The sequence below is a fragment of the Hippichthys cyanospilos genome, chromosome 2 (assembly GCF_059441005.1).
Source record: "Hippichthys cyanospilos isolate Australia breed blue-spotted pipefish chromosome 2, RoL_Hcya_1.0, whole genome shotgun sequence".
Lineage (NCBI taxonomy): Eukaryota > Metazoa > Chordata > Actinopteri > Syngnathiformes > Syngnathidae > Hippichthys > Hippichthys cyanospilos.
The window spans coordinates 2,676,401-2,703,613 of record NC_142370.1 but is presented as its reverse complement, the minus strand read 5'-3'; the positions used below and the strand labels follow the sequence as shown (position 1 = coordinate 2,703,613).

General features: G+C 41.9%; 1 protein-coding gene across 1 annotated transcript; it reads right to left on the bottom strand.

Moving 5' to 3' along the window:
* Positions 1 to 7,131: 7,131 nt before the first annotated feature.
* Positions 7,132 to 20,787, bottom strand: cox4i2 (cytochrome c oxidase subunit 4I2). The gene is made up of 5 exons (XM_088440756.1): positions 20,680 to 20,787; positions 19,257 to 19,359; positions 13,794 to 13,961; positions 13,594 to 13,725; positions 7,132 to 7,338 (listed from the first exon to the last, which is right to left on the bottom strand). The coding sequence occupies exons 1-5, from the start codon at positions 20,680 to 20,682 to the stop codon at positions 7,205 to 7,207; spliced, it is 540 nt and encodes a 179-aa protein (XP_088296882.1). The 5' UTR covers positions 20,683 to 20,787; the 3' UTR covers positions 7,132 to 7,204.
* Positions 20,788 to 27,213: the final 6,426 nt, after the last annotated feature.

The following is a 27,213-nucleotide window of genomic DNA, read 5'->3' as shown; positions in this document are numbered from 1 at the left end:
GGTCTCGGCCACTGCAAGATTGCAATAGCCCCCCCCCCTCCCCATGGTCGACAATATAAATGTAAGGGTTCGTTGAATGAGCATATGAAACATCTAGGGTTCGGTTACCGCTTAGAGAGGGCTGTATATTTGAGTGAGACTCCCTACCGGTCCGCTCTGAGAGCGCTGGATAAGCAGCAGAGTGAGCCCTCCTTCTCAGTCAGCACTCAGTCTTGTCAGCACGGTCTTGGCCACTGAGAGATTGCGACAGGAACCCCCCCCCGGTCCACAATATAAATGTAAGGGGTTCGTTGAATGAGCAAATGAAACTGGTAGGGTTCAGTGCCTCCAAAAAGGTTAAGAACCACTGCATTAGAGCATGTCAGGTTGCAGGCGAGTAGCGACCCTGCCAGAATGGGTGTGGAGTCGTTAGGCTAGAGTTAACTGGCACTAGGCTGGACTGCTACAACATACATAGCATACTTAGTCTAGGTCACTGCAATCCACACACTGTTTCAATACATAATGCTGAATCCTCTAGTGATAAGATTTCTGCTGAGGTGGTGTTGATTTAGGAATGTAGCCGTGCCTCCTTATCCAGTCGGAATAGTGACATTGTACCTAGGCAGAGTATTATTATTACGTGCACTGTAGCCGTCAATCAAATTCCTACATTAATAACATTGCGACGAAGTTTTAATTACTCAAAATACAAACCAAGCCCCAGCCATCAAAATCTTGTTAGTCTTAGTACTACCAACATGAAGATTCAGAATAGTTCAGGAAAAACTTCCCAATTTAAATTCGGCTACATAAATATTAGACAAAAGCCCTTCTTGTAAATGATGTTATTACAGATCACAATCTTAAAGTGCTTGGTCTTGGCGAAACCTGGTTGAAACCAAATTAATTTTTATCATTGAATGAGGCCTCACCCCCAAACTTCGTGGGCTCACATGTTGCCCATCCTTGTAAAAAAGGGGGAGGTGTCGCCCTAATTACAGAATCTGCTCTTAAACTTAGCACGAGCACTAATCACACCTTCAAGACATCTTGAAGCTCTCGTTATGCGATCGGCTCCTCACCACCATTCTAGGTGGTCGTTAGTTACCGTCCTCTCGGTCCATACTCTGGATTCTTGGATGAATTCCCTGAATTTATGGCTGATTTAATTGCTCATGCAGATAATATATTAATTATGGGTGACTTCAATAATCATATGAACTCCCCATTGGAGCCACTTACTGTAGCATTTCAATCAATAATCGATGCATTTGGTTTTACACAAATAATAGAAGCGGCGACACACCGGAATGGTAATATCTTAGCTTTAGTGTTAACCCGTGGCCTAACTGCCTCAAATGTCACAATTTTGCCGTATACTAAGGCTGTGTCTGATCATTATCTTATACCATTTGAAGTCCTAGCTTTAAGAGCCGTGATATTAACTCATCAACCACTGCTGCACTTTCTGGACTACTGCCTTTCGCAACAGCTGCCTTTCCGTTTTTCATTGGTTCAGTCAATAAGCTCACAAACGATTTTAATACGGTTCTTTTAAATTCCCTAAACTCTATAGCACCGTTGAAACTTAAAACTCGTCCAAAGCGGCACACTCCGTTGTTTACGTATGAAACGCATACGTTTAAATTTTTAAGTAGACAACTTGAACCTGAATGGAGAACAACTAAACTTGAGGTTTTCCGTCAGGCCTGACGGAACCTAACCTAAGAGCCTCTTAGGTTAGCAAAAACAAATTACTTTTCCAAAATGATTGGTCTTAATAAAAACAACCCAAAATATTTATTTGATACGGTAGCACAGCTAACGCAACAGCAGCAGGAGATTAATCATAGTTCCCTCCATTCAGCACGCGATTTCATGCGATTTTTTACTCAGCGGATTCAGCTATAAGGGACGAATTAAAAAAGGCATCGCCACTTACTTTCTCGGCTGTAATTGCTGATGCTAGTTCGGACAATCAGGTTCATGAAAGTCTGATTACCCTGTCCCAGTTTGATTTAGTATCCCTGGAGTGTCATACAAACCTGGTTAATGCATCAAAGCCGACGTCCTGCATGCTTGATCCGCTTCCAGGCAAACTCATTAAAGACTTATTCCCGGTTTTAGGGTCATCTGTCTTGAATATTATCAATCCGTCACTCTCCTCTGGCATTGTACCTGAAGCTTTTAAGACAGTCGTCATTCAACCATTACTTAAGCAACCTCACCTAGATCCTGAAAATCTCTCTAACTGTAGACCAGTGTCACATCTTCTGTTTATTGCCAAAATTCTTGAGAAAGTTGTAGCACAACAGCTTAGCGAATTCATGATAGATAACAATAGATTTGAACTCCTTCAGTCAGGTTTTAGGGCAAACCACTCAACTGAGACAGCCCTTCTAAAAGTGACGAATGGATAGCCACGGATTCCAACATCTCATCAATATTATTATTGCTTGAGCTTAGTGCCGCATTTGACACTATTGGTCATCATATTCTTATAGAACGTCTTAAATCATGTGTTGGTATCTCGAGATCAGCACTTTCTTGGTTCAGATCTTACATCCTGGGAAGGACGCATAGTGTCTCTTATGGCAATGCGATCTCTGAATCTTTCTCCGTCTCATGTGGTGTCTCGCAGGGGTCAGTACTTGGTCCCTTACTGTTCAACATCTACATGATTCCTCTTGGCGATATTATATGTAAACATGCTATTAGTTTTCATTGCTTCGCTAATTATATCCAACTGTAAACTGGAGGCCTGCCTTGCCGAGATTAAACAATGGACGTCTTCCAATATTCTGCTTCTTAACCCTGGTAAAACAGATATGTTAATTATTGGCCCTGCTCATCATTAGCACTTGATTAAGAATACCACGTTGAACCTGGATAACTGTACTATTTCCCAAAGTAGATTTGCAAAAAACCTCGGCGTGATTTTTGACTCAACTCTCTGTTTACTGGTGCAAAGACAATAATAACATGACAAGAACTGCGGTTTTTCACCTTTGCAATATAGCTAAAATTCGCCTTTTTTGTTTTTTTTTTCTCCAAGATGGTGGCGCGTGTAGACGCAGCGGCCACTCGCTCTTCCGACAATGCGTTGTTTTGTTCGTCAAACAAGTGTTTGTCTAAAAGTTTTTCCAATCAGTTTACGCCATAATACGTGTACAGTTGACGAGCCTCCTTACAAATCCGGAGAAGCAACATTTGCCAAGTTTTAAACACGAAACTGGAGAACTCGCTAAGGGAACTGGGATTGCTACGCCGACCTGCTAATTCACTGGACTTGCCTGCTACCCCTCCAGCGAAAAGGAGGCGCCGGAAGCGGTGCGCCAGGACGAGGAAGCAGAGCAAGCGCGCAGGTATCCGAGCTAGGTTAGAGGCTAACCCAACTCGCCCGGCCATACCGTCTATCCTTTTGGTGAACGTTTGTTCACTGGACAACAAAATGGATGATATCCGACTTCTGAGATCAGCAAACCGAAAAGTGAGTGACTGTTGTGTATTAGTTTTCACTGAAACCTGGCTAAACAGTAACATTCCGGACTCCGCTATACAACTAGAGCAGCTAACATGCTACAGATCCGACAGGGCTCTTGCAGAGGGGGGTTGTCGCACGGTGGCGGCGTGTGTGTTTACATCCGCGAAGCGTGGTGCCGGGATGCCACTGTAGTATACAAACACTGCTCACCTCTGGCGGAATTCATGATCGTGAAGTGTCGCCCCTTCTACTTGCAAAGGGAGATAAGTTCAATCCTGCTGGTCGCTACCTATATCCCCCCAACTAACAACAGCAACAGAAGTGCGGCGCTGAACAAACTGTACCAGGCTATCAGTGAAAAACAAACAGCACAACCAGACGGCTTCATCATCCTCGCTGGGGATCTCAACCATGCTGATCTCCAAACTGTTCTCCCGATGTTTCATCAACAAATCCACTTTGCAACAAGAGGACATAATATTTTAGACTGTTTACACTCAGAACAAAGGAGCATACAAAGCCACCCCCCTCCCCCACATCGGGGCCTCTGACCACCTTGCTAATGCCTGCATACAGACCAAGAGTGAAAGTGATCAAACCTGCACTGAAAGAAGTAAGGGTGTGGCCACAGGAGGCGACCTCAGCCCTACAGGACTGCTTTGAGTCAACAGACTGGGACATTTTTAAGGAAGCAGCCACCTACAACGGCATCACAGATATTGAGGAGTACACAGACACGGTGACCTCCTACATCACCAAATGCATGGACGACATGACCCACATCAAGAGGATCACCACACGGGCCAACCAGAAGCCATGGCTAACAGGAGACGTCCACAGGCTGTTGACGGCCAGGGACAAGGCCTTCAAAGCTGGGGAAAAATCAGCCCTGAAAACAACGAGAGCCAACCTGTCCTGTGGCATCAGGAAAGCCAAACAAGAATACACAAACAAGATAACTTCTCACTTCAAGGACAGCAAGAATGCACACAGCCTATGGCAGGGCATTCAGACTATCACAGACTACAAACCTGCACCACAAAGTTGCGAGAGCGACATCACTCTCGCATGCTTTGAGGAACAGAACACCACCCGCCCACAGAAAACACCACCACCGACTAGTCCTGTCACACATAAAATCCATCCTGCCCCCCAGCCTGGACCCGTATCAGTTCACCTACAGGGCAAAGCGATCCAGAGACAACACAATCTGCTCTACCCTTCACCCGGTACTCACCCACCTGGCCAAGAAAGACTCATATGTGAGAATGCTGTTCATAGACTTCAGCTCAGCGTTCAACACCATAATACCCCAACAACTCACCTGCAAACTGGACAAACTGGGCCTCAGCACCTCACTCTGCAACTGGCTACGGGATTTCCTCAGCCAGAAGCCTCAGGTGGTGCGTGTTGGCAACAACATCTCAGGCGGGATCACCCTGAGCACGGGGGGCCCACAAGGCTGTGTGCTCAGCCCCCTACTCTTCACCCTACTGACACACGACTGCACAGCAACCCACAGCTCCAACCACCTCGTGAAGTTTGCTGATGACACAACACTGGTGGGCCTCATCTCCAACGGCGACCATCTGGTCAGAAGCTCCACTTCTTTCCTGTAGTGGAGCTTCTGACCAGATGGTGCAAAGACAACAACCTCCTGCTAAACATCAGCAAGACCAAAGAGATGGTCGTCAGCTTCCAGAGAGGCCGCACCCAACACCCCCCACTGACCATCGATGGTGCTGCAGTGGAGAGGGTGAGCAGCACCAAGTTCCTGGGGGTGCACATCAGCGATGACCTCTCCTGGACCACCAACACTGCAGCTCTGGCCAAGAAAGCACAGCGGCATCTCTACTTCCTGCGCAAACTGAAGCGGGCAAGTGCCGCACCACCCATCATGACCACATTCTACAGAGGAACCATCGAAAGCATCCTCACTAGCTGCATCACCGTGTGGGGCGGGAGCTGCACTGACTACAACAGGAAGGCTCTACAACGCATTGTGAGGACAGCTGAGAGGATTATTGGTGCTCCGCTCCCCTCCCTGCAAGAGCTGTACACCACCCACCTCAGCCGCGAAGCCATCACGATTGTCACCGATACAAGCCACCCTGCACATAATCTGTTCAGCCTCCTGCCCTCCGGAAAGAGGTACAGGAGCCTCCGCTCCCGCACCACCAGACTCAGGAACAGCTTCATCCACCAGGCCGTGAGATTGCTGAACTCTCCCCCCTTCCCACCTGTGAAACTGCTGAACTCTCTCTCTCTCTCCCCTCCTCTCTCCCACATGCAGCCCCAGCCGGAAGAAACACCTAGCTGGCCCCCCACCTAAACTCAAACTTTGCTCATGCACTTGCAAAATTTGCACAGACTTGCTGCTGCCATATTTATTTATAATTATACTTCTATTGCACTAGCGATTAAACTTAAACTATAACAACTACCTCAAATGCACACAACAGGGACAACCACAGTCAGCGTTTTCTTGCTCTGTCTTGTACTGTTGGACTGTCTTGTCATATGCTGCTACTTATGTCTTGTCTTGGGGTACTCTTGCCATACCTGAATTTTCGTATTTAGTTTTTAGTTTTAGTTATTAGTTTAGCAACACTAGGCAAAGTAGATCTAACATACTGCACTTTACATCACTATAGATAAGAATCTAGTTTTTAGGATTGTCTCGTCTTGTGCACCTGCACTTTGTTATTGTACATATAAAACGCAGGATAGTGAGAAACGCAATTTTGATTCCTTTGTATGTTAAGCACATGTGAAGAAATCGACAATAAACTTGACTTTGACTTGTGTTTGACCACCCCCATTTGGCCCTGCGCTGATCGACCATCGCGAGTTAAGAGATCAACCGTCTGTGGTCCACTTGGTTGGACTGTGGGAAGGTTCATTCCCAATGACTTTGCCTGCTGTCAAGTCATAATTGCACTATATAGCACAATATGTTTTCTGTAATTTATGTTGTTTCTGTGTCTGGTACATGCAGCATCCACTTCAACCTGTGGGCCTGGAAGGGGGCTCCTCCCACCTGTGGTCCCTTCTGGAGGTTTCTGATTTTCCCCAATTGGGGTTTTTGAGTTTTTCCTTCCCCTTCTGGGAGCTTTGACAGGGGATGCTGTTGTGTACCTTTCACCGAAAAGATGTCTCTCTATGACTTCTTTTTTCGAAAGAAGTCTCGACATGACCTCTTTTCATCTGTGAAGCCCTTTGAGACTTCGGTGAGGGCTAGACAAATAAAATTTGATTGATTGATTCCAACCGCAGCTGATATATGTTTAATAATGAACATTGTTGACCTAAGATTCTGAACTTGGTTTGGGCCCATACAAGTAACAGGTTCCCCACGCGACATCAAAATTGACATTGGGTTTCGGGGTGTGCCATACGGAAAGTGGCAGGCAGGATGTGCATCCCAGAACACTTGAGGAATGAAGCTGTTGTGCTTAATCTATCACTCATTTACAAAAAAAATGGTCCAAATATCACAATGCAATACAACACAACACATTCTAGAATAAAAACATATCCAGGCATTACTCGATACCCCTAGCATTGTTTGACAAAGTGCTTTCCAAATAAAGCTTGATTGACAACCCCTCACATCTGTTTGTGAATGAAAGATACATTGAAAAATGCAAATCTCAAACTCCGAATGTGGACAGAGATTTTTCACTTTATTCTTGTAAGGGACAGAGAACATGGATGTGCTTTTGCGCAATATCAAATTCATTTCCACTGGTCTTTCTCATAGTCCCATTTGGAGGAGAAACCTTGGACCGGGTTCACCTTCATGTCCAGCATCCTCTGGATTTGTTTGGCCTGCCACTCGTCATCGAAGGTCCGGGGTCGCGGGGGGTACACTGGAGACACAACAGCTGGACTAGTCTTTCTCAATTTACACTCTTGTCTAATAAAACCCCAAAATGTATTTGGCACGTCGCTAGATAGGCTATAAGTAAATGGAATTTGTACTTCGTATGAAAATAAGGGAGTTGGTTAGTTTAAATAAATTGTGAACATGAAACAATTTGCAGTGGGCCCCCGGTTTACCAGATTAATCCGTTCCGCGGTTGGGATTGTAACGCGAATTCGGCGTATGACGGGCAATCCAAACCTAGGTAATTAGCTAATGCATGTATAGCCCTAGGTAAAAACATCAAAATTGTACATACATATTAAAAATTGGTATCAAAATAGTATAGTGAGTGCTACTTATACTGTATATAATATACATGCATACAATTAAATATCATAAATAAAAATCATATAAAGGATTTATTTACCTTTGAGCGACTTTCGGCCATATTCCATAGTGAGGGTAGCCTAGCTACACTAGGCTAGGCAAAACTTAGCCTTCTTTGTATTTCTTGATTATCTCCAGGTTCGTATCCATATAAATCATCTTCTTACGTCTCTTTTTAACATCACTAGCAATCTTTGGACCCATGGCTAACCAATTAAGTTTGAATTAAGAACTAAAATGCACAATAAATATGTTTCTTTGAGCACTCACAGGAGAACAAAGCTGTAAGGTGCCGCCATTTTGAAACGAGTGACACCGACCAATAGCAGACCAGCATCTTAGTGTTTCCAGGACGCCGACCAATAGTAGACCAGCATCTTAGGGAGTCGTGACGCCGAACAATAGCAGACCAGCATTGCAGTGATGTAATCAGTGACGCATGTATAGACATATGAGCGCGGAGGGACTCACAGTCATGCACACACGCACACTGATCGCCATGTTTGAGGTATGGTAAGGCGAAAAAAATGGTGTAAAGAGGGGACAAAAAATGGCTTGGTCTTCATCGAAAGGTGAAAAAAAAGGGAGGCGACGAGAGGGAGAGTTTTTGAACTGAGTAGACTTTTACAACAACACTTTTCATTCAACAGTAAGGAAACACAGAGCTTGTATTTCTTTGGAGCTTGTATTTCTATGGGACCGGAGCTTTTGACACCCGTTGATTTCACTCTAACTTCAAAAATTCTCTCACTCGTTGCCTCCCTCTTACGTCATCCCCCCAGGACACTTCCTTACAATCTTTTTTTTAATTTACAAATACAGTGGGCCCCCGTGTTACGAACTTAATCCGTTCAGCGGCTATGCTCGTAACTCGAATTGCTCGTATGACGGGCAATCCAAACCTATGTTAATTAGTGAATGCGTACAACACGTGCAAAAACTTTGGGTAAAAACATCACGACTTTATACACATATTAAAAATTGGTAACATAATCTACTGTACGCTTAAATTAAATAACATAAATATACAAAGGAAAAATGACATTTATCTTTGGGGCAACGTGACTTGAGCTGGGAGGAGGCGGAGGGGAGCAGAGACCAACCACCCGCAGAATTTATTTATTTATTTTCTTAAACGAGAACTTTTCTCAAACTAGAACAGATCACCGGCGATTTCCTTCTCATTAATCCATAATAGAAGAAGTCTCTCCATTTTGTTGTTGACCGAGGTCCGTCCCCTGCCAAGGAAATTCTTGCCCTTAGAAGATTACCGAGCGGGTACGGCCATTCTCATACTAGCAAGGTTAACTATGCGTGCGCCTCCTTCATATTTTTTTTATTTTCTCCTGCTTCGTTTCTATTGTCATCATCCTCTTACTTCTTCCTTTACCGCCACTAGCAAATTTGGAAGCCATGTCTAACAGATAAAGTTTGCAAAGTCTTCACAACACACCGACCAGCTGTGCCATCAAGAAAGATGAATGCGTTCGGCCAATAGCATATCGGCATTTCTGTGATTGATGTGACGCCGGCCAATAGCATATCCGCATCTCCGTGACTGAGACCTTAATCGACCAATAGCATATCGGCATCTCCGTGAATGAGACCGTGAATGAGACCGTGACTGAGACAGTGACTGTGACATTATAAGACCAATAGCATATCGGCGTTACCGTGACTTGCAAGAATAGTTATTTTCGTTGATGCAGCAAAGCGAAAAAAATAGTAATTACACACTGACCGGCATGTTGGATTTTGGACGAAAGGTTTGTGAGTAAGAGGGGGACAAACGCCACAGTCAACGTTCGTAAGATGAAAAGTTCGTAAAAGAGGGAGTTCGTAAACCGGGGGCCCACTGTATTTCAATACAAAGTAATAAATGTATGAACAACTTGTTACAATAAGTAAACAATAGCAGAACATATCAAGAATAATATAGAGAATGAATCCAAAAGACAAAAAAGTGTAGTAATGAAAAAAAATATGCTAAGGGGTACAAGAGTTTGTATAAATACATTTAACTTATAACAAATCTGTATTTTTTTTTTTTTAGCCTTTTTATTTTCTGAATCAGTGGCGTCTCTGCATTTGAGGTCAGTGGGGCCTGGCTCTACCTCCTGGCGCTAGTGGAGCACTGCAGGCTCAAAGTAATTATCCTCTCTTTAGAGCGTAATGATCTATAAATAATATCCTGAAAAAGAATATTCATGATTATGACTACCAATTATGTTACCAAGGCAATTCAGTTGTAAACATTTTGCATAATCCAATGGCTTTGCCAAAGCCAAACACAATTTCTCTAAATGCGACTCAAATAGGGCTGCCCTGTTAGTGTTTGTTGTGTGTGATGAGCCACCAAAACCGTAGTATGCATGTCTATGACCGTAGACAGCCATGGAGCCCGGTCAATTTGGCCCGAGGCCGAAACCAGCCAATTAAAATATTGGACTGACATACGTCAGATGCAAGACATAACAAAATTGGTCAGTTTTGGCGGATTGCGGCAGCAAGCTAGCTCGGTTCTCATTGTAACTAAAAGGACAATAAAATCATTCATCAATATGAATGATGTCGATGCTTTAATAAACACAAAATTTATCAATTTGCCACTTGTGCAAAAATTTGTCATGAAACTTCTAGGACCACATCAGCCGTGGATTTCAACATTGTTCAAGCAGGAAAGAAATGCGTGATTAGGAAATCGCTGGACGCTACATGGACTACAATGGGATTCAAAGATAGAAGAAGTGGAGGCCATCTTTAAAGAGGTAGCACCGATGATAAGGAAGAAAACAAACTGCAGCAATTATGAATGAAGCTTTTGATTTTGCTAAAGTGATCACCTTATAGTGGACAGCACACTTTTCAATAAGTTCAGCAAATCGTTCCCATGTGCTGAATTTGAATGTACTAACTAAAGTCTGCGATACATTGAAGGGATGAATGTATTTTCATATGTGATAGTGTATCTTTTATTAATTTTATCTGGAAATATATAGTGTAATATAGATTGGTTGGTTCTTCTTCACTCTTGACTTATAATGAGATCAGTTGGGCATTGTGATCAGGGGGCCTGCCTGCTGTGACATCAAAAGGGACTGACACCATTACACATAGAAGTGAAGGAAAGCTTCGCCGCAGCGCATTGTTTCATTCTCAACCTCAAATGCACATATCAGTTGACTGATGCCCACGGGTGTCTAACTGTGGGGGACTCCAATGTATCTCCAAGAGTGTTCCCCTAGGTGCTGAGCAGTGTTCCCTCTAAGCTGCGCGCGTGCGCAATTGCGCACTTCTCACATGTTCTCAGCGGACAAGAAAAGCTATGCTGCGCATAAAACAAAATGTGATATAAAAATATTAAGTGATATTTAATATTAGACCTCATCTTATCTGATTTAGACCAATAATATTGTTTTCTGTACCATTTTGCATTGTGACAGCGAGTGACAAGTGTCCAGCGATAAGTTTTACTTTCACCATTCATCCAATCAAACACATGGACAGAAACGTTCCCTGCATATACACTTGGTGCAGGTTAGCTAGCAAACAGTGCGGAATTAAGAGATGCACGTGCTAACGTCTTTTCTTTGCGAAACGAACGAGCAGCGACAGCGCAAGTAAAAAAGAAATGCGCTTTTTTTTTAAGATGGAATGATTTTTGGAGTATATGCAAGTAGAAGAACGCGCGGTGAAAGTGAGTGAGATTTTTTTTCTTTTTCACAATGTGCCTCGTTTATTGCCATGGGGACAAGTGCTATATACATCAATGACACTGTCATGTCTAAAAAACTTATTGCTCAAGATATAAAAATAATATTATTGACAAACGTGTTGAAAACAAAAGTAGTTGTGATTTGTTAAGCAACATTGTGCAGGTTGAGACTTCTGGCTGCCTGGTTTATTTGTATGCTTGCCCAGGTTCAAATACAACAAATACAATTTTAAAAACAATCCACAGGTCTATCTTTGATTCAATAAAATAATAAATGTAATTCCATAGTAGTTACAAAGCTCTTCAAACAAAAATACTTTAAATAAAAGGCAAATGTTACGGTGAAGTAACCGTGTTCTCTAATCTGCGATCAATCTCAAGTTCCCCTGTGATGCTGGCCTAAGGCTCTTAAAGGGCCAGTATTACGCACCTTTCCCTCTGCCTTAAAGGGGCAGTAACATAAATGTCCATTGGGCAGTGAGCCGAAACAACCCACAAACAAATAACTTTCTAGCTCTTGGCCATTACAAAAAATGAAATTTCAAGTAACTGTTAAGTGAAATGCTGTGAATTGGCTCCTACAAACATGTCAATCACAGATGCGTTGTTCTCCCTTATTGGTCCTGGACAACGCTTTTCACTACAGCCATCCCTTCATAAACGACGGGATAAGTACCCAAAATCACATTACTCAGAGCTCCCCTCCTTCCTTGCTCATGAATGAAAAAATGTGAATTATGTGATATCGGTCACTTTAGGAGCTTCAGATATGTGCGTGGTGACTCACTGTGTGCATGTCAGAAGTTGCTCACCGTGGTCCAAAGCCTGCTCAGGGAGTTTGTGTGAATGCTCAGGCGCGTTGAAAATTAGAGGGAACATTGGTCCTGAGGTGGCTAGATTCAAAACCTCCACTCGAAAGGGGGCAGCAGAGGACCGGAAACTCAACATGCTGACCTGGCCACGGGACCACCCCTTTCGGTGGACCGGCGAATATAAAAGATGGGAGTGAAAGACACAACCCAGGAATGATCCAGAGATCTGTTTTGAACAATTGCCTTGTAAACTGTATAAGACAATTTGGTAATTATAAATCTTCAAAGTGTTGTTGATGCGATGAATGTGTGCATGTGTGTTTATCTCGGCTCATACCCAAACACGCAGGAATTTTTCACAAAGGTATGTAAACACTACAGCATTATTCAACTATGCCTGCAATCAGAGCTAACGTTAAACGTGAGAGATCCAAAAACAGTCACTCAGAGTTGCATACTGGCAACACCTTGTCTCCACTGCAGTTGATGATTTTGCATGATCTTAAACTTTGTCACTACTTAAAATTATCATCGCAACTCCAATGACAGAAACTGAGTCAGAAAAAAACTTTTCAACACTAAACAGTATCAACACATTTACCGTACAAGAAACTCAATGGGCCAGCAGAGAATAAATGCACTAGTGACTGTATGTTGTCCATTGAAAAGGGAGTCATTCATGGATTATTGGACTTTGACAAGTGGGTTTCTCACAAGTTTGCCCAAATTGACATGCATTCTTTCTATTCAAGTAGTAAACAACTCTGGTGCGTGATACTTTCATTTGGAATATTTTAAAGCTTTTATTCATAAGATTAATTTGTAAAGCTATCAATAAAAAAGAATTGTATTCTTGAATTTAAATAGAATTTAATGTTTAGGTTTTGCTGCTCGTGTCCCCTCTGTTGCCCCACTCAACTTTTCATGCTAGAGACGCCACTGGTCCGAATATATAATACGTCCCTACAATCGAGCGCCTAAGTCACTTAAAAAAAAAAAAAAACTGTCGTTGCCTTCCTTATTCGCATGTTTTGAGATTGCCAACGCCGAACCAATTTGCATGGATCGCTTCCTGCCTTGCGCTACACCAGAAAAAAAGTAAAGAAATGAGCGGCATTATCAACGAAAAATGAAGAAGGCAGTTCGAAGTTTGAAAATATTCTGGCTCCATTATGATAGTCATTCGAACATGACCAGGCGCTCTATCGTGCTACTTCTGTAAACAATCATGTTAGTCAGGCCCACAGTGTTTGTTTCACAAAATAAAAAGAATAAAAATTTGAATTTTTGTGACAACTCCCCCCAACTGAGGACAACTCGTGGACTCTTTCACCCATCAACTCACCATAGACTGTTTGCCACAACACCAGCAAACCGGTCAAGCCCAAAAAGATGAAGACACCCCCCATGACAGTCTTCCACTCATTTGTGGTCTGCTTCATCTCCGGGTAAGTCTGACGGAACATCAGGCGGTACACTGCCACGTGTTTGGACAAAAAGGTCAACAGAAGTTCAACAAAAGATCTTTGTTCTACAGGAGCTTACGGGCTATCTTCTCCTCCCTGCTCAGTTGCTTCCAGGGCCCTTTCTCCTTCTCCTTGAGGCTTTTGTCAGCTGCACTCAATTGGACCTTGTAGGCCCGGTCCGGTAATGGGGTGTCCACACAGTCGCAGTACATGGGCTTGGACATGTCTGCTGTCTGGCTTACCTCACCTGCGTAAAAAAACATACATGAAAACACAAACAAAAAACGTTACATTTTGAGATGTGTAAATCTTTGCTCAATCCCAAAGACATGCATTTATTTTTTTTTTTTAAGTCCAGACGTTGAATACCAGGTTCCTATATACGTTTTTTTTCACAAGTGCTTGGCTAGAAGGGTCAAAAAATGTCTGATAATAAATGAATTAAGTACTTAAGTAATGTATTACTTTAGGTCAGGGAAGTCAAAAGTTTTTCCTTTGAGGATTGCTCACAAAAAAATAGAAGGGCATAAGGACCGTGCATTTTTCTATTTTAACTATTTTAACCATGCTGACACATTGTCTTTGAAGTTATTAAAAAAGAAAAAACAAACAACTGTATACACATGCTTCCTGATAAAGTTGAGTGGGTTATTTTGATGTATTTTTTTTATGAGTTATACTGTACGTATGACTTCTTCATTTTTAAATATTATTGCGGGCCATGTTAGAAAGTATTTTTAGCAACTTGTAAGCGGGCCGCAAAAATATGGGTGATGGGCCGCAACTGGCCCTCGGGCCATAATTTGTACACCTCTGCTAACATGATCCAGTAATAACGGAAACAATTGTATTACTACCTCCAGGTATCAATTACTTTAGTGCCAATAGTTAATTGATTACTTTAGCACTTGACATTGCTTAAAGTAATCGTTTACTTTTGTACTTAACAGAACCAATTCCTTTTGCACTTGAAGGGACAGTGTGTAAGATTTAGATGGTTTTTCATTAAAAAGAAATATATGATTGTAAATTTAAAAAACTTGCAAATGAATGTGTTCTTAATGACCATCAAAACAGTGTGATACGCAGGCAAACATTTTCATCATACAAATAATGATGCTAACACATCAACTCAAAATATACTTTTGTTCCCAAGACAGACAAAACTTAACATTAAAAAAAAATGCAATATACAACACTGTAGTTAAGTCTGTACTGTACTGTATTGGCATTATTTTATAAACAGTACAGCTTTTGGACCATGTTTTTGCATTTTCCTGTACATATACCATACATGTTCTGAATACTGCAGTTTTTGTTTAATTGACAGGTTTTGGACAATATATTTATACATTTTATTGCTTGTGTTACACATGAACTGTATTTTACACACGTTCACGCAGGACATGTAACGTCATTTCCCACAATGGGAAATTCTGTTATAAGGTTATAAGGAAAGATTGGACAACGTAAATATTGAATCCTTACTAGAGAATACTTACTGTCGTGATATTGTGCTTGTACTCAATTTGGACAGAATAAAATAAGAATAATCAATCTGAGGTTTTTTTGTAGTTATATAAATATATACCATGATTTTACTGATTCGCCTCACTTGGAAAAAGATTTCCTTAGGTACCTCCGTAAGCTGTCTCCTTGTAAGGGTTATCTTTAAAAGTAGACTAAGATAAGCCCTGCTGCTAAACAGCAAAATAATAACTCAGACCAGCCAAGATTGACTTTTCTCAGCCTAGGCAAAGGGAAAAGCTTGGCGTATGTACTCATGCATTGCCAATAGCATTTTCGACGCTCAAACGTCCCTGCCTGCTTTTTATTCATTCAGCAAAGCATTGCACATTACAAGACATAACGAAAAGAGCTAGTCGGGCGCCACCGACAGCTGGTCCAAGGTCCCAGCTCACACTTTCCTGCGTCAACAGCTTTATCTAAGGACTGGGGCGAGATGAACTGGGACTGCATAGATGGATAGCAATGCACACTATTCTAGACAAGAAATAAGCACATAATGATAACAACCTAATATATGATTCCCTTCACACACCTGAAAGTAATGGAGGGGTTTATGTGTTCCAGTGATCCTAGGAGCTAAGTTGTCAGGGGCTTTATGCCCCTGGTAGGGTCACCCATGACAAACAGGTCCTAGGTGAGGTTCCAGACCAAGCACGGCACACAGACCCCTAATGATGAAAGAGACAAATGGATTTTGTTTTTGTTTGCTTGGACGCGGGTCACCGGGGCCCCACTCAAGAGGCAGGCCTGGAGGTGGGGCTCGTAAGCAAGTGCCTGGTGGCCGGGCCGGGCTCAGCTCGGAAGGATGACGTGGGTCCCCCTTCCCGTGGGCTCACCACCTGTAAGAGGGGCCATAGGCATTGGGTGCGAAGTGACCTGGGCAGTGGCCAAAGGCAGGCACCTTGGCGCACCGATTCTTGGCTACAGAAGCTAGCTCTTAGGACATGATGAAAGTCACCTTTCTGGTGGGGAAGGAGCCTGGGAAGGCCGAGACGTTTTGACTATATATAGTTGGACTTGCCACACACACAGCTTGGGCTCTGTTACCAGTCCTCTCGAGAGGGGTTGGACTCTCTTCCCCTCTGGAGTTGACCGCAGTGAGAGGCACACAGCAGGTGTGGGCATACTTTTTGGCCTGCAGCTCAGTGCCTGTACTTTGGGGTTTACCCCAGTGGAAGAGAGGGTAGCCTTCCTCTGCCTTCGGGTGGGGTGACGTGTCCTGACTGTTGTTTGTGCCTATGCACCAAACAGCAGTTCTGAGTACCCACCCTTTTTGGAGTCCTTGGAGGCTGTACCGGAGCGCGCTCCCTTCGGGGACTCCCTTGTTCTGCTGCAGGACTTAAATGCTTATATGGGCAATGACAGTGACCCCTGGAGGCGTGTGATTGAGAGGAATGGCGCCCTCGATCTGAACCCGAGTGGTGCTTTGTTATTGGACTTCCATTGTCCATGTTAAAAAAAAAAAAAACACCATGTTAAAACACAGGGGTCCATATGTGCACCTGGCACCAGGACACCGCAGGCCGCAGTTTGATGATCGACTTTGTGGTTGTATCATCAAATTTGCGGCTGTATGTTTTGGACACTCGAGTGAAGAAAATTAACTGGAGCTATCAACTGATCACCACCTGGTGGTATGTTGGCTCCGATCGTGGGGAAGGATGCCAGCTAGACTTAGCAGAGGGGGTCAGGGTAAGAGTATCGTGAGGGCCTGCTGGGAACATCCAGCAGATTTCCCTGTCAGATAGAGTTTCAACTCCGCCTCCGGCAGAATTTCTCCCACGTCCTGGGGGAGGCAGCGGACACTGAGTTCGAGTAGACCATGTTCCGTGCCTCCATTGTCGAGGCGGATGATTGTGGTTGTGGCCATAAGGTGATCTGTGCCTGTCTTGGCCGCAATCCTAGAACCCACTGGCAGACAAGAGCGATGAGGGAGGCCCTCAAGCCGAAGAAGGAGTCCTATCAGGTACCGGCTGGCCTAGCGAAATGCGGCTTCGGCGGCAAAAACTCGGGTGTGGGAGGAATTTGGTGAGGCCATGGAAAACAACTTCTGGACGGCTTCAAGGAAATTCTGGTATACCATCCGACGTCACAAGATCAGGAAGCGGTGAGCCATTTATAGTGTTTACAGTGGCGATGGGGCGATGCTGACCTCAACTCGGGACGTTGTGACCTGGTGGTCAGAATACTTCAAAGACCTCCTCAATAACACCAACACCTCTCCCCCTGATGAGGCAGAGTCTTCTGCCTGCAAGGTGGGCTATCCCATCTCTGGGGTTGAAGTCACCTTAGTGATCAAAAAAGTCCTTGTTGTGAGGCCCCGAATTAGATCTGGCCGGAGTTCTTGAAGGCTCTAGATGTTGTAGGGCTGTCCTGGCTGACACGCCTCTGCAACATCACATGGACATCGGGTACAGCACCCCCGGATTGGCAGACGGGGGTTGTTCCAACTATAGAGGGATCACACTCCTCAGCCTCCCCAGTAAGGTCTATTCAGGGGTGCTGGAGAGGAGGGTCCGTCAGGAAGTTGAACCTCGGATTGAGGAGGAGCAGAGAACAGTGGACCAGCTCTACAACCTCGGCAGAGTCCTCGAGGGTGCATGAGAGTTCGCTTAACCAGTTTACATGTGTTTTGTGGATTTGGAGAAGGCGTTCGACCGTGTCTCTCAGGGAACTCTATGGGGAATGTTTCGGGAGTATGGGGTACTCGACACCCAGATGCGGACTGTTCGGTCCCTCTGCGACCGATGTCAGAGTTTGGTCCGCATTTCCGCCCGTAAGTCAAATTCGTTTCTGGTGAGGGTTCTACTCCGCCAAGGCTGCACTTTGTCACTGACTCTGTTCATGATTTTTATGGACAGAATTTCAAGGCACAGTCTAAGCGTTGAAGGGGTCCAATTTGGGAGCCTCAGCATTGTATCTCTGCTTTTTGCAGATGATGTGGTGCTGTTGACTTTTTCTGGCCATGACCTCCAACTCTCACTAAAGCGGTTCACAGCTGAGTGTGAAGCACCTCCAAATCTGAGACCATGGTCCACAGTCGGAAAAGGGTGGAATGCCCTCTCTGGGTTGGGGATGAGGTCCTAGCCCAAGTGGAGGAGTTTAAATATCTCGGGGTCTTATTCACGAGTGAGGGTAGGATGGAATAGGAGATCGACAGCCGAATCGGTTTGGCATCTTTTGTAATACGGACTCTGTACCAGTCTGTCGTGGTGAAGAGACAGCTGAGACAAAAGGCGAAGGCCTCTATTTACTGGTCGATATACGTTCCTGCCCTGACCTATGGTCACGAGTTATGGGTCGTGTCCCAAAGAACAAGATCCCGGATACAAGCGGCCAAATTGAGGTTTCTCCGCAGGGTGTCCGAGCTCTCCCTTTGAGACAGGGTGAGAAGCTCAGTCATCCGGAAGGGACTGTGTGTCGAGCCGCTGCTTCTCCTCGTTGAGAGGAGCCAGTTGAGGTGGCTCGGGCCTCTGGTTAGAATGCCTGCCTGGGTAGGTATTTCGGTAATTGTCCCACAGGAAGGAAGCCCCGGTGACAACCCAGGACACGCTGGAGGGACTATGTCTCTTGGCTGGCCTGGGAGCATCTGGAGATTCTTCCGGAGTAGCGGAACGAAGTGGCTGGGGAGAGGAAAGTCTGGGCTTCCTTGCTCAAGCTGCTGCCCCCGCAACCTAACCCCGAAATACAGTGGTAGAAGATGGATGGATGGATTACCTGAGGTAACAAGTACTAAAGTAATCAAGTACCTTCGTACAACAAGTTTTCAATTAATTTAGTGCCAAAATTTAATTGATTACTGTAGTACTTGATTGCTTAAAGTAATTATTTACAACTCAGTTACTTAAAATAATAAATTACTTTGGAACTACTAACAATTACTTTTGTACTTATCAAGCACTCCTTAAATATCCAGAATACATGATTACTTAATCAATTTTAAAATCCTTTAGCCAAGCACTTGAAATGTAATGAGGGTCAAACGTGAAAATACATGATTGTGATTGCGTACTGTGACGATGAGCGGCCACGGAGGCGCCGCTTTGGGTCACCAGCAGTGCCATCCGCCTGCTTAGGAGCCTGGTCGCCAGGCGCCCTACACTCAGACTCAGCATCTGTAAACACGGAGCCATAAAAGGCAAACATTTCAACTCAAAACAATATTTCAATTGGTAGTTTTAAAATGCTTTGTAATGTAAAGTAAGTGATGTCTGATTGCCTGTAATATATGAAAACCCCTTAAAATAGTTTGACTAACCTATCTGATTGTTTTGTTGGGTTTCCCTTTAGCGCAGTTCCATCTAGTGGATGCATAATAGAGGCCCAATCATTACTGTTGTCACATTCTGTTGGTTTTATTTTGGGTTTAAATTTGGTAGTTTCAGTTGTAGGTTCCCTTTGTAACCCCCGCGTCTGTCATCATAGTGATTTGCCTCAGTCATCCGTGTGTTCCAGCCTATTGTTTCTGCCAGTCAGCCCCCCCCCCCCGTCCGTTGTTGTTTCCCAGGTTCCAGCAATTTGCCTTGTCCTTTGTTGGATCATTGTACTGTAAGTCTTTCCCATGCTCTCTTGCTGTAACTCTGCTGTCGTCCTTCTCATGTTGCCTCCCGCCCCTCGTATCCCCCCAGTAAGTTTGAGTTTGTGTTCAGCATCTTTGGTTGTACTTTATATTTTTTTGGTTCCTTCTCTCCCAGCCTATGTTAATGATTAAACCAACATCTTTTGAACGAATCCGCCCCGTACTCCTGCAAATTATTGGTTCCGCCTCTCCCACGTCCCGCACCTCCTCACGCCGCCATGCTCAAACATGACAAGTGTAGCTTTTATTCTATGGACCTTATAACGCGGTCCGTCATATATATAAAAAAAAAGTTTTAAAATAGGCCATTCTTTGAAGCCACTTGTAGCGCAGCGACATCTATTGGAAGCATAAGGCAAGTCCAGCCACTACTGTAGCTTCTATTCTATGCACGTTTTAATCCATTGCGCCTTATAGAGACGTAAATACGGTAATACTGGTGAAGAGGACAGCTTTGGTTTTTTTTCTTTTCAAAATTCATTTTGGTTTTTTTAGCCCACCTTTGTGTCCAACTACCAATATCATAAAGAAGCAAACAAGCGTTGAAGTGTTTCCACCTGTTGCTTGACAAGACCCTGCCAATGCAAAAATGGCGGAAACTGGCAGCTTGTCAAATTTGGAGAGCAAGATGACCTTAGAAACAATTCCCGTGCGCAAGGCGACGACACGCCTGCCATTGAATAAGAATTCAATATTTGCAAAAAATATATATATGCTTCAGCTCGGGTTTTGAGACCCGCGCGATGAGCGATGACACACTCGAATGAAATTCCTGCATTGTTGCATGTACACTAGGCTGTCAATTCTCAGTTCCTTTTTTTTTTATGTTGCCAAGTATTGCAAAGCGTTTACTGACCATGAGCTAAACGGTGTTTGAAAAGAGCCTCCTCCACGCAGCCTTCCTCTTGTGCTCCTGCGTGGCGTCTGCTTGGATATCAGCAACGCATGACTGAGAAGCAGCCAGTGGGCGGATCCCAAACACAATCCAGATGGGACAAAGTTACAATGGTGGTTCCAAAAAAAAAAAAAAAAAAAAAAAAAAAAAAAATTATATATATATATATATATATATATATATATATATATATATATATATATATATATCATGCAACAGGTTGCAAAATTGCACATAGTTGTCGTTTTTTCTTGCACTGCTGAAGTTGTGCACAAGGGGGGTTATAGGAGGACACCAGGACAGTTTTTTTGTTTTGTTTTTGAGGTCCGTTTTTGATTGTATTATTATTTTTTTTTGCATGTGAAATCAAGGGGGGGGGGGGGCACATGTAACAGTCGCCTGCTGCTCAAACATTTGTTTTAATATTTTCCTCCGGAGTTTTGGCTTGGATTCCGTGGGCCAACTGTCTGAAGGGAGTGGGTGTGTCGGCGGCTCGGCCAACTGTGAGCAGCCATGACAAAACGGGGAGGAGACTCTCATGGGTCAGCCAAGGACGCCGATGGTGTGTGAGACCCAAGCCAGGAAAATACCAGTCGGTTGTCAGTTTAAACATTTATACTTTACACATTTATATTACACAGAAGGAATGTATAGCACCTTTATATTATACAGAAGGGATCAAAAGTATTTAGACCCCTTTTAACTATGTCCCTGTTTGTATCATTGCAGCCATTTTTCCCAGTCAAAACGGACATTTGAATTCTCACATCATTCAATCCCATTCCACATGCAAACGTAGTTTAAAAGTGTCCAGACGCTCAATCCTCGGTTTTCATTCATACTTTTTTCTTCTTTTTTAAGTGTTAGTTTATTTTATAGAATTTCTATTAGCCTAAGACTGGAATACTTCATGAATTAGGTAACAATTATTGATTACTTTATATTGTTGAGTATAAAATTAATGGATTACTCTAAGTTCTTCAAGGACTAAATTACATATTGACTTTCAGTTACTTGAGTTAACTAAGCACTAAAGTAATCGATTACCCTAAGGTAGTCAATCGATGTAGGTTATTTAGTAGGCAATTGGGTATGAAAGTAATTGATTACTTTATGTTGTAATGGTCAAATCTGAAAACATGGATACAAATCTGAAAACTCGGATGACATGAGGAACAGGCAGGTGGATGGGATAAACTGATGAGACACAGAGGAAAAGCAGACGCCAAGCAAACTTAAACATGAACTGAGAACATGAACCAAAACCATACGACCCGAGAATAACAACAATTAAATTCACTTGACAGCATCACCATGCAGTGGCTAAATATGTTCAATAATGTGGGTATATGTGGTTGCTTTGAAACTACTACTTGCCTTTCTGTTACAGCACAAATGACTTGAGAGGGGTCTGATTGCAGGATGTAGAACGGGGGCGTGTAGTTCCAAAAATGGCACCAAAAGAACTACACACCCCCTGGGGTGGGGTTTTGCCTTTATAGGAAAAAGGGGGTGTGTAATTATTTTTCTAGGGAGGCCTTAATCCTGGTGTACCGTATTGACATACCTGTATATTAAAAAAAAAATGACGGATCGGGAGCGCATTGTAAGTTAAAATTGTTTGTATTTAAGGAATGTTGCACAATTTTAAATTGGATATTAATAAATATGGGTGGTTTAGCAATACAATTCAGTGACTTTTATGAGATTTTTTTTTCCTAGCACGGTATAACTATAAGTATAGGATTGTAAAGTTATATATTACAATAGGTGTGGTCGCAATCACTTTTTACATAGCTACTCATTCACGTTACTATAATGTGACAATAGTACATGAATAACACGATTTTAAACGGTGGATTAAAATGTTCAACTGCATTTTTTTGTTGTAAAGGTGATATGAGTTTGAATTGTGCAAATTTACACTGAAGCAGGAAGTACAGCTAATTTTAAAGTTAAACCTTTTTGTATAACTTAGACAGAAGTCACTCTGCAAAAGGAAAACAAGAAACCACTCAGTGAAGTAGGATTGATTTGAATTGAATTAGCAAAAGTCCAACATCAAATTAGCAAATTCTATCCTTTCCTTTGTTCAAGATAAATTGAAGTGTGAAAATAATACATCTTAGTCTGTTTATTGGTAAGCATGACAATGAATTTGGAAAATAAACATGACAGTTTCTGAATTTGGAGAGCCAGCAATAGAGCTGAAAAATCATCCACAATGTAAGTATGTCATATCAGCCAATACATCCTTTTTTTTTAACTATTCAAAACAATTAAAATGAATATTCAACGAATTAAATTTTAATGACAATCAAATAACTATCTAGAGTGATTCCAGGCACATTCTTGTGACAATATAGCTGTATCCGAGTAACTAATGGAAGGAAACTGATGCATCTACCATACTATGCAATGCACATACACACATCCATTTTCTGTACCACTTATCCTCACTTGGGTCTCAGGGAAGCTGGCGCCTATCTCAGCAGACTCTGAGCAGTCGTGCTAGCCTCCTATTTCTGCTTTTATCTGGAACATTTTGATTTAAAATGCAACTAATGATACACCCCCTGAGCTAAAACACACATATCATTGAAGTTTTGACTAAATTCAGTTGTGTGTAAAAATAACATGTTCCTCATTTTGTTTGTTCTCAGGTTCCATCAACCATGGATAAAGATGGGCAGACACCAGTGCCCATTATCCAAGGTTCATCATATTATTGCGGCATCTGTGCCAAAAGCAGCGAGTATGCATATATTGTCTCACATATGCAAACTCATAACAAATCAATTATTCATCACAGTTTTAAATCCGGTATTACTCAAGTCGAGCTCTTATTGTCATGGTAACCAATTAATACCAACATGAAAATGAATGTTTTGTTAGTTTAAAGGGGATGTTGAACAAATGTTTTTTACATCTTGCTTTTATTTTTTTTGTGTTTGTGAAATTTCTCTGCAGAATTTAGAAAAACATACAGGATCCCATTTGGCCTCATCACCTGCAGACACTACAATTTAATTTTTAAAGACACAAAAGGCTACTGGGGACAGGGAAAGAATGGAGAGCTCCTTGGATTCATATCAGACTTCAGTCCAAGAAGATGCTGCAGCGATTGCCTTTTTTGAAACTTGAATGAATGTGATTTTGACTCATGTTTTTCTTTGAAGTGGGTATCTGAATTTTAAAACAAAATTTGTGCACAGGCCATAGCAGCCAACATAGGTATTAGAAACAGGTGTTTATAGCGGACTATTGTAAAATGGCAATTAAATACTTCTAGTAAAAATAACTTTGTATATAGTTATCTTTTACAGGGTTCAAAACATAACATAAAAGGAAATTTACAAATATAATGAAAGCCAATTTAAAAGGGAGGGCATCACCAATGATATCACAGTTTATATGTTTAATACAAAAATCTATCAAGTCCTAGCCTTGTTCTCTAATACATCATACCAAATACAGTACTAGTTCTAGTTCATATATCAGCACCTTCTACAGACACACACATTTGCTTACGTTAGTTCTCACACTTTTTTTTTTTTTAAATCGCTTGTGCCCCTTCAAACTATATTAGCCTTTTCTTATAGCGAAAAGCTTCTGGATACTGTTGCAAAGTTGGCCATTATATGTTATATACATCATTTGTGCCATGTTGAATTCAACCAAGTCATCATAAGTAAGTAAGTAAGTAAGTAAGTAAGATCATCGCACTTTTTTTAAATCGCTTCTGCCCCTTCAAACTATATTAGCCTTTTCTTATAGCGAAAAGCTTCTGGATACTGTTGCAAAGTTGGCCATTATATGTTATATACATCATTTGTGCCATGTTGAATTCAACCAAGTCATCATAAGTAAGTAAGTAAGTAAGATCATCGCACTTTTTTTTAAATCGCTTGTGCCCCTTCAAACTATATTAGCCTTTTCTTATAGCGAAAAACTTCTGGATACTGTTGCAAAGTTGGCCATTATATGTTATAAACATCATTTGTGCCATGTTGAATTCAACCAAGTCATCATAAGTAAGTAAGTAAGTAAGTAAGATCATCGCACTTTTTTTAAATCGCTTGTGCCCCTTCAAACTATATTAGCCTTTTCTTATAGCGAAAAGCTTCTGGATACTGTTGTAAAGTTGGCCATTATATTTTATATACTGTACATCATTTGTGCCATGTTGAATTCAACTAAGTCATCAGTAAGTAAGATCATAAGTTGTTCAAGACTCACTCCAGAGCAGCAAACATTTTTGAAATACTGCAACTGTTATTAACATATAATGTAAATAATATAAGACCAAGCACATAGCCTTGAGGGATCCTATGTGGTATCTTCAGCTGAAGTGATTTTTTTTTGTTGTTATTACAGTAAATTGCACATCCTGATTTCTTTCATCCAGGTAACTTGTTATCCATTTATATACCAGTCCTTTATTTTATTTTTTTCCATTTATGCAGTATGATCTATGGTAACAAATGTTTTCTTTAAATCTATGAAAATCAAAATTGGGAATTATTTGTTATACATATTGTCGCAATTTCCCACAAAACCTCCAATACTGCCATAGTAGTGGACTCGTTCTTCTTGGAACCATATAGATTTTCACTTATATGATACTTCTTAAAAGTGAACTTATCAATGAAATGATTAAGTGTGTGTATGTTGCCAATTGTGGTAATATTTATTTTGGTCTCCACTTTTACATTTTAGAATTACTTTTGACATCGTCATTTTGGATGGGGGAAAAAAAACTGTTGTAAAGGACAGGAAAGGTTGTGCTGTACTCCATTTTCCATAATACTTATTTACTAATGTCGGATGAATATTACAAGTCTGTCGGCCCTTTATTTTTTTCAATAGTTCTATTGCACGTATTGAAGTCATGATTTTTTTTTTATTATATAATTACACAACATTAACGTTGGGTACAATATTTCGCTCATTAATGCAGCATTGCCTTGTATCTGTTGGCACAAGACATCAACGCTACATTACGTACGTCAGAACTATTACATGGAATATTGTTACTTCAAAGTGGGATCTACATGAATTATTACGTTGAAATCTCTTAATTTTCAATCTGTTATATTATACATCAGTCAGGGAATTTATATTTGAGCAATTACTGACGCATTTAATCACCAGCGTTTATCGTGGACTGAACGCCTATGTAAAATCGTTTTACCAAACATATATTTGTAGTTTTTCCCTTCTTCAGTCCTGGTTTCAGTTTTCTTGCTTGTAAGAGCATTCCGGGAATGCAGAATAAATTTGCATTCTTTCTCTGATTGGCTGTTGACCAGGAAATGCTAGAAAGAAGGTTTTTAAGACTGGAGTTCTATAATTCTCTAATTAAAGTCTAAGTAAATTCAACCTAAGTAACACCTAGTTTTACTTGTAGTTTATGTGACTGATTAAATTTAGACAAATGTTAATGAAACGGACTCTTATCTGATTGTAGGGGAGGCAGTTAGAAATGTCATTTAACACATGCTAATGTCATCCAGTGGACATGATTGGTAATTGCACTCCTGTTCCCTGCATTTCTCAAATGTGGAATGTTAAACATGATAATAATATAGCCTAAGGTTTAAACCCTTAGCAGGTTTTATTTTTCTGTTACACTTATGTATGTGTTTGTGTTGTGCTACTGTCACAGCAAGGCATGGCAACAGGAGGTGTGAAAGGAAGGGTACCCAAAAATGCAGGAAAGCTGGCTCAAAAAAATGAAGGTTTAATAACAAACGGAGAAAAGGAACAACTGGAGCAAATCAACACAATGTACAAGAAAAACTGAAATGAACTCACGGAACTCAGCAAGGGTTGACAGGGGCTATTCGGAGGGGAAACCCAGACAGGAGAAGACGTCGACAAGGAGTAGGGCAGACACTCCACATGACATATAGACAATAACCCGACAGCTAGCAAGAACAAAACTGGAACTTAAGTACACTGCCATAGATAAAGGAAACGCAAAACAGCTAAACAGGTACATAAGGCAGAGGGACATGATTGGTTGACACACAGGGGCGGATAAGCAGACGAGTGAATGAAATCATTTTAACTGGCACACAGACAAGAAAAGGCAGACGGAGGAGAAATTTGAACAAAAGCCCCCCAAATAACAGAAAAACAACAAATCCCAACTCAAACACAACAGTTTCATTGGCATTGTAACTGTAGATCCGCAGACATGGTGTTAACTTTAAGTGTAAATACTAAAACAGTATAAAAAGTAGTATGAATGCAGACAGAAGTAGACCTGACGACGGACCAGAAAAAAGTCAAATGTCGCCTACTAGCGGTGTTGGAGGTTTGGGCATAAATACAATGACGGGCCAACAAATACAATTTGGTCTGGTTTGAAAAAAATGACAGAGGACGGAAAGGTTGCGGGGCTCTGCGGGATGTCGGTCCAGCAAATAAAAATGTAAGGTGCCCACCTCTGATAATATATGTATGAGAAATAATATTAATACTGTTTAA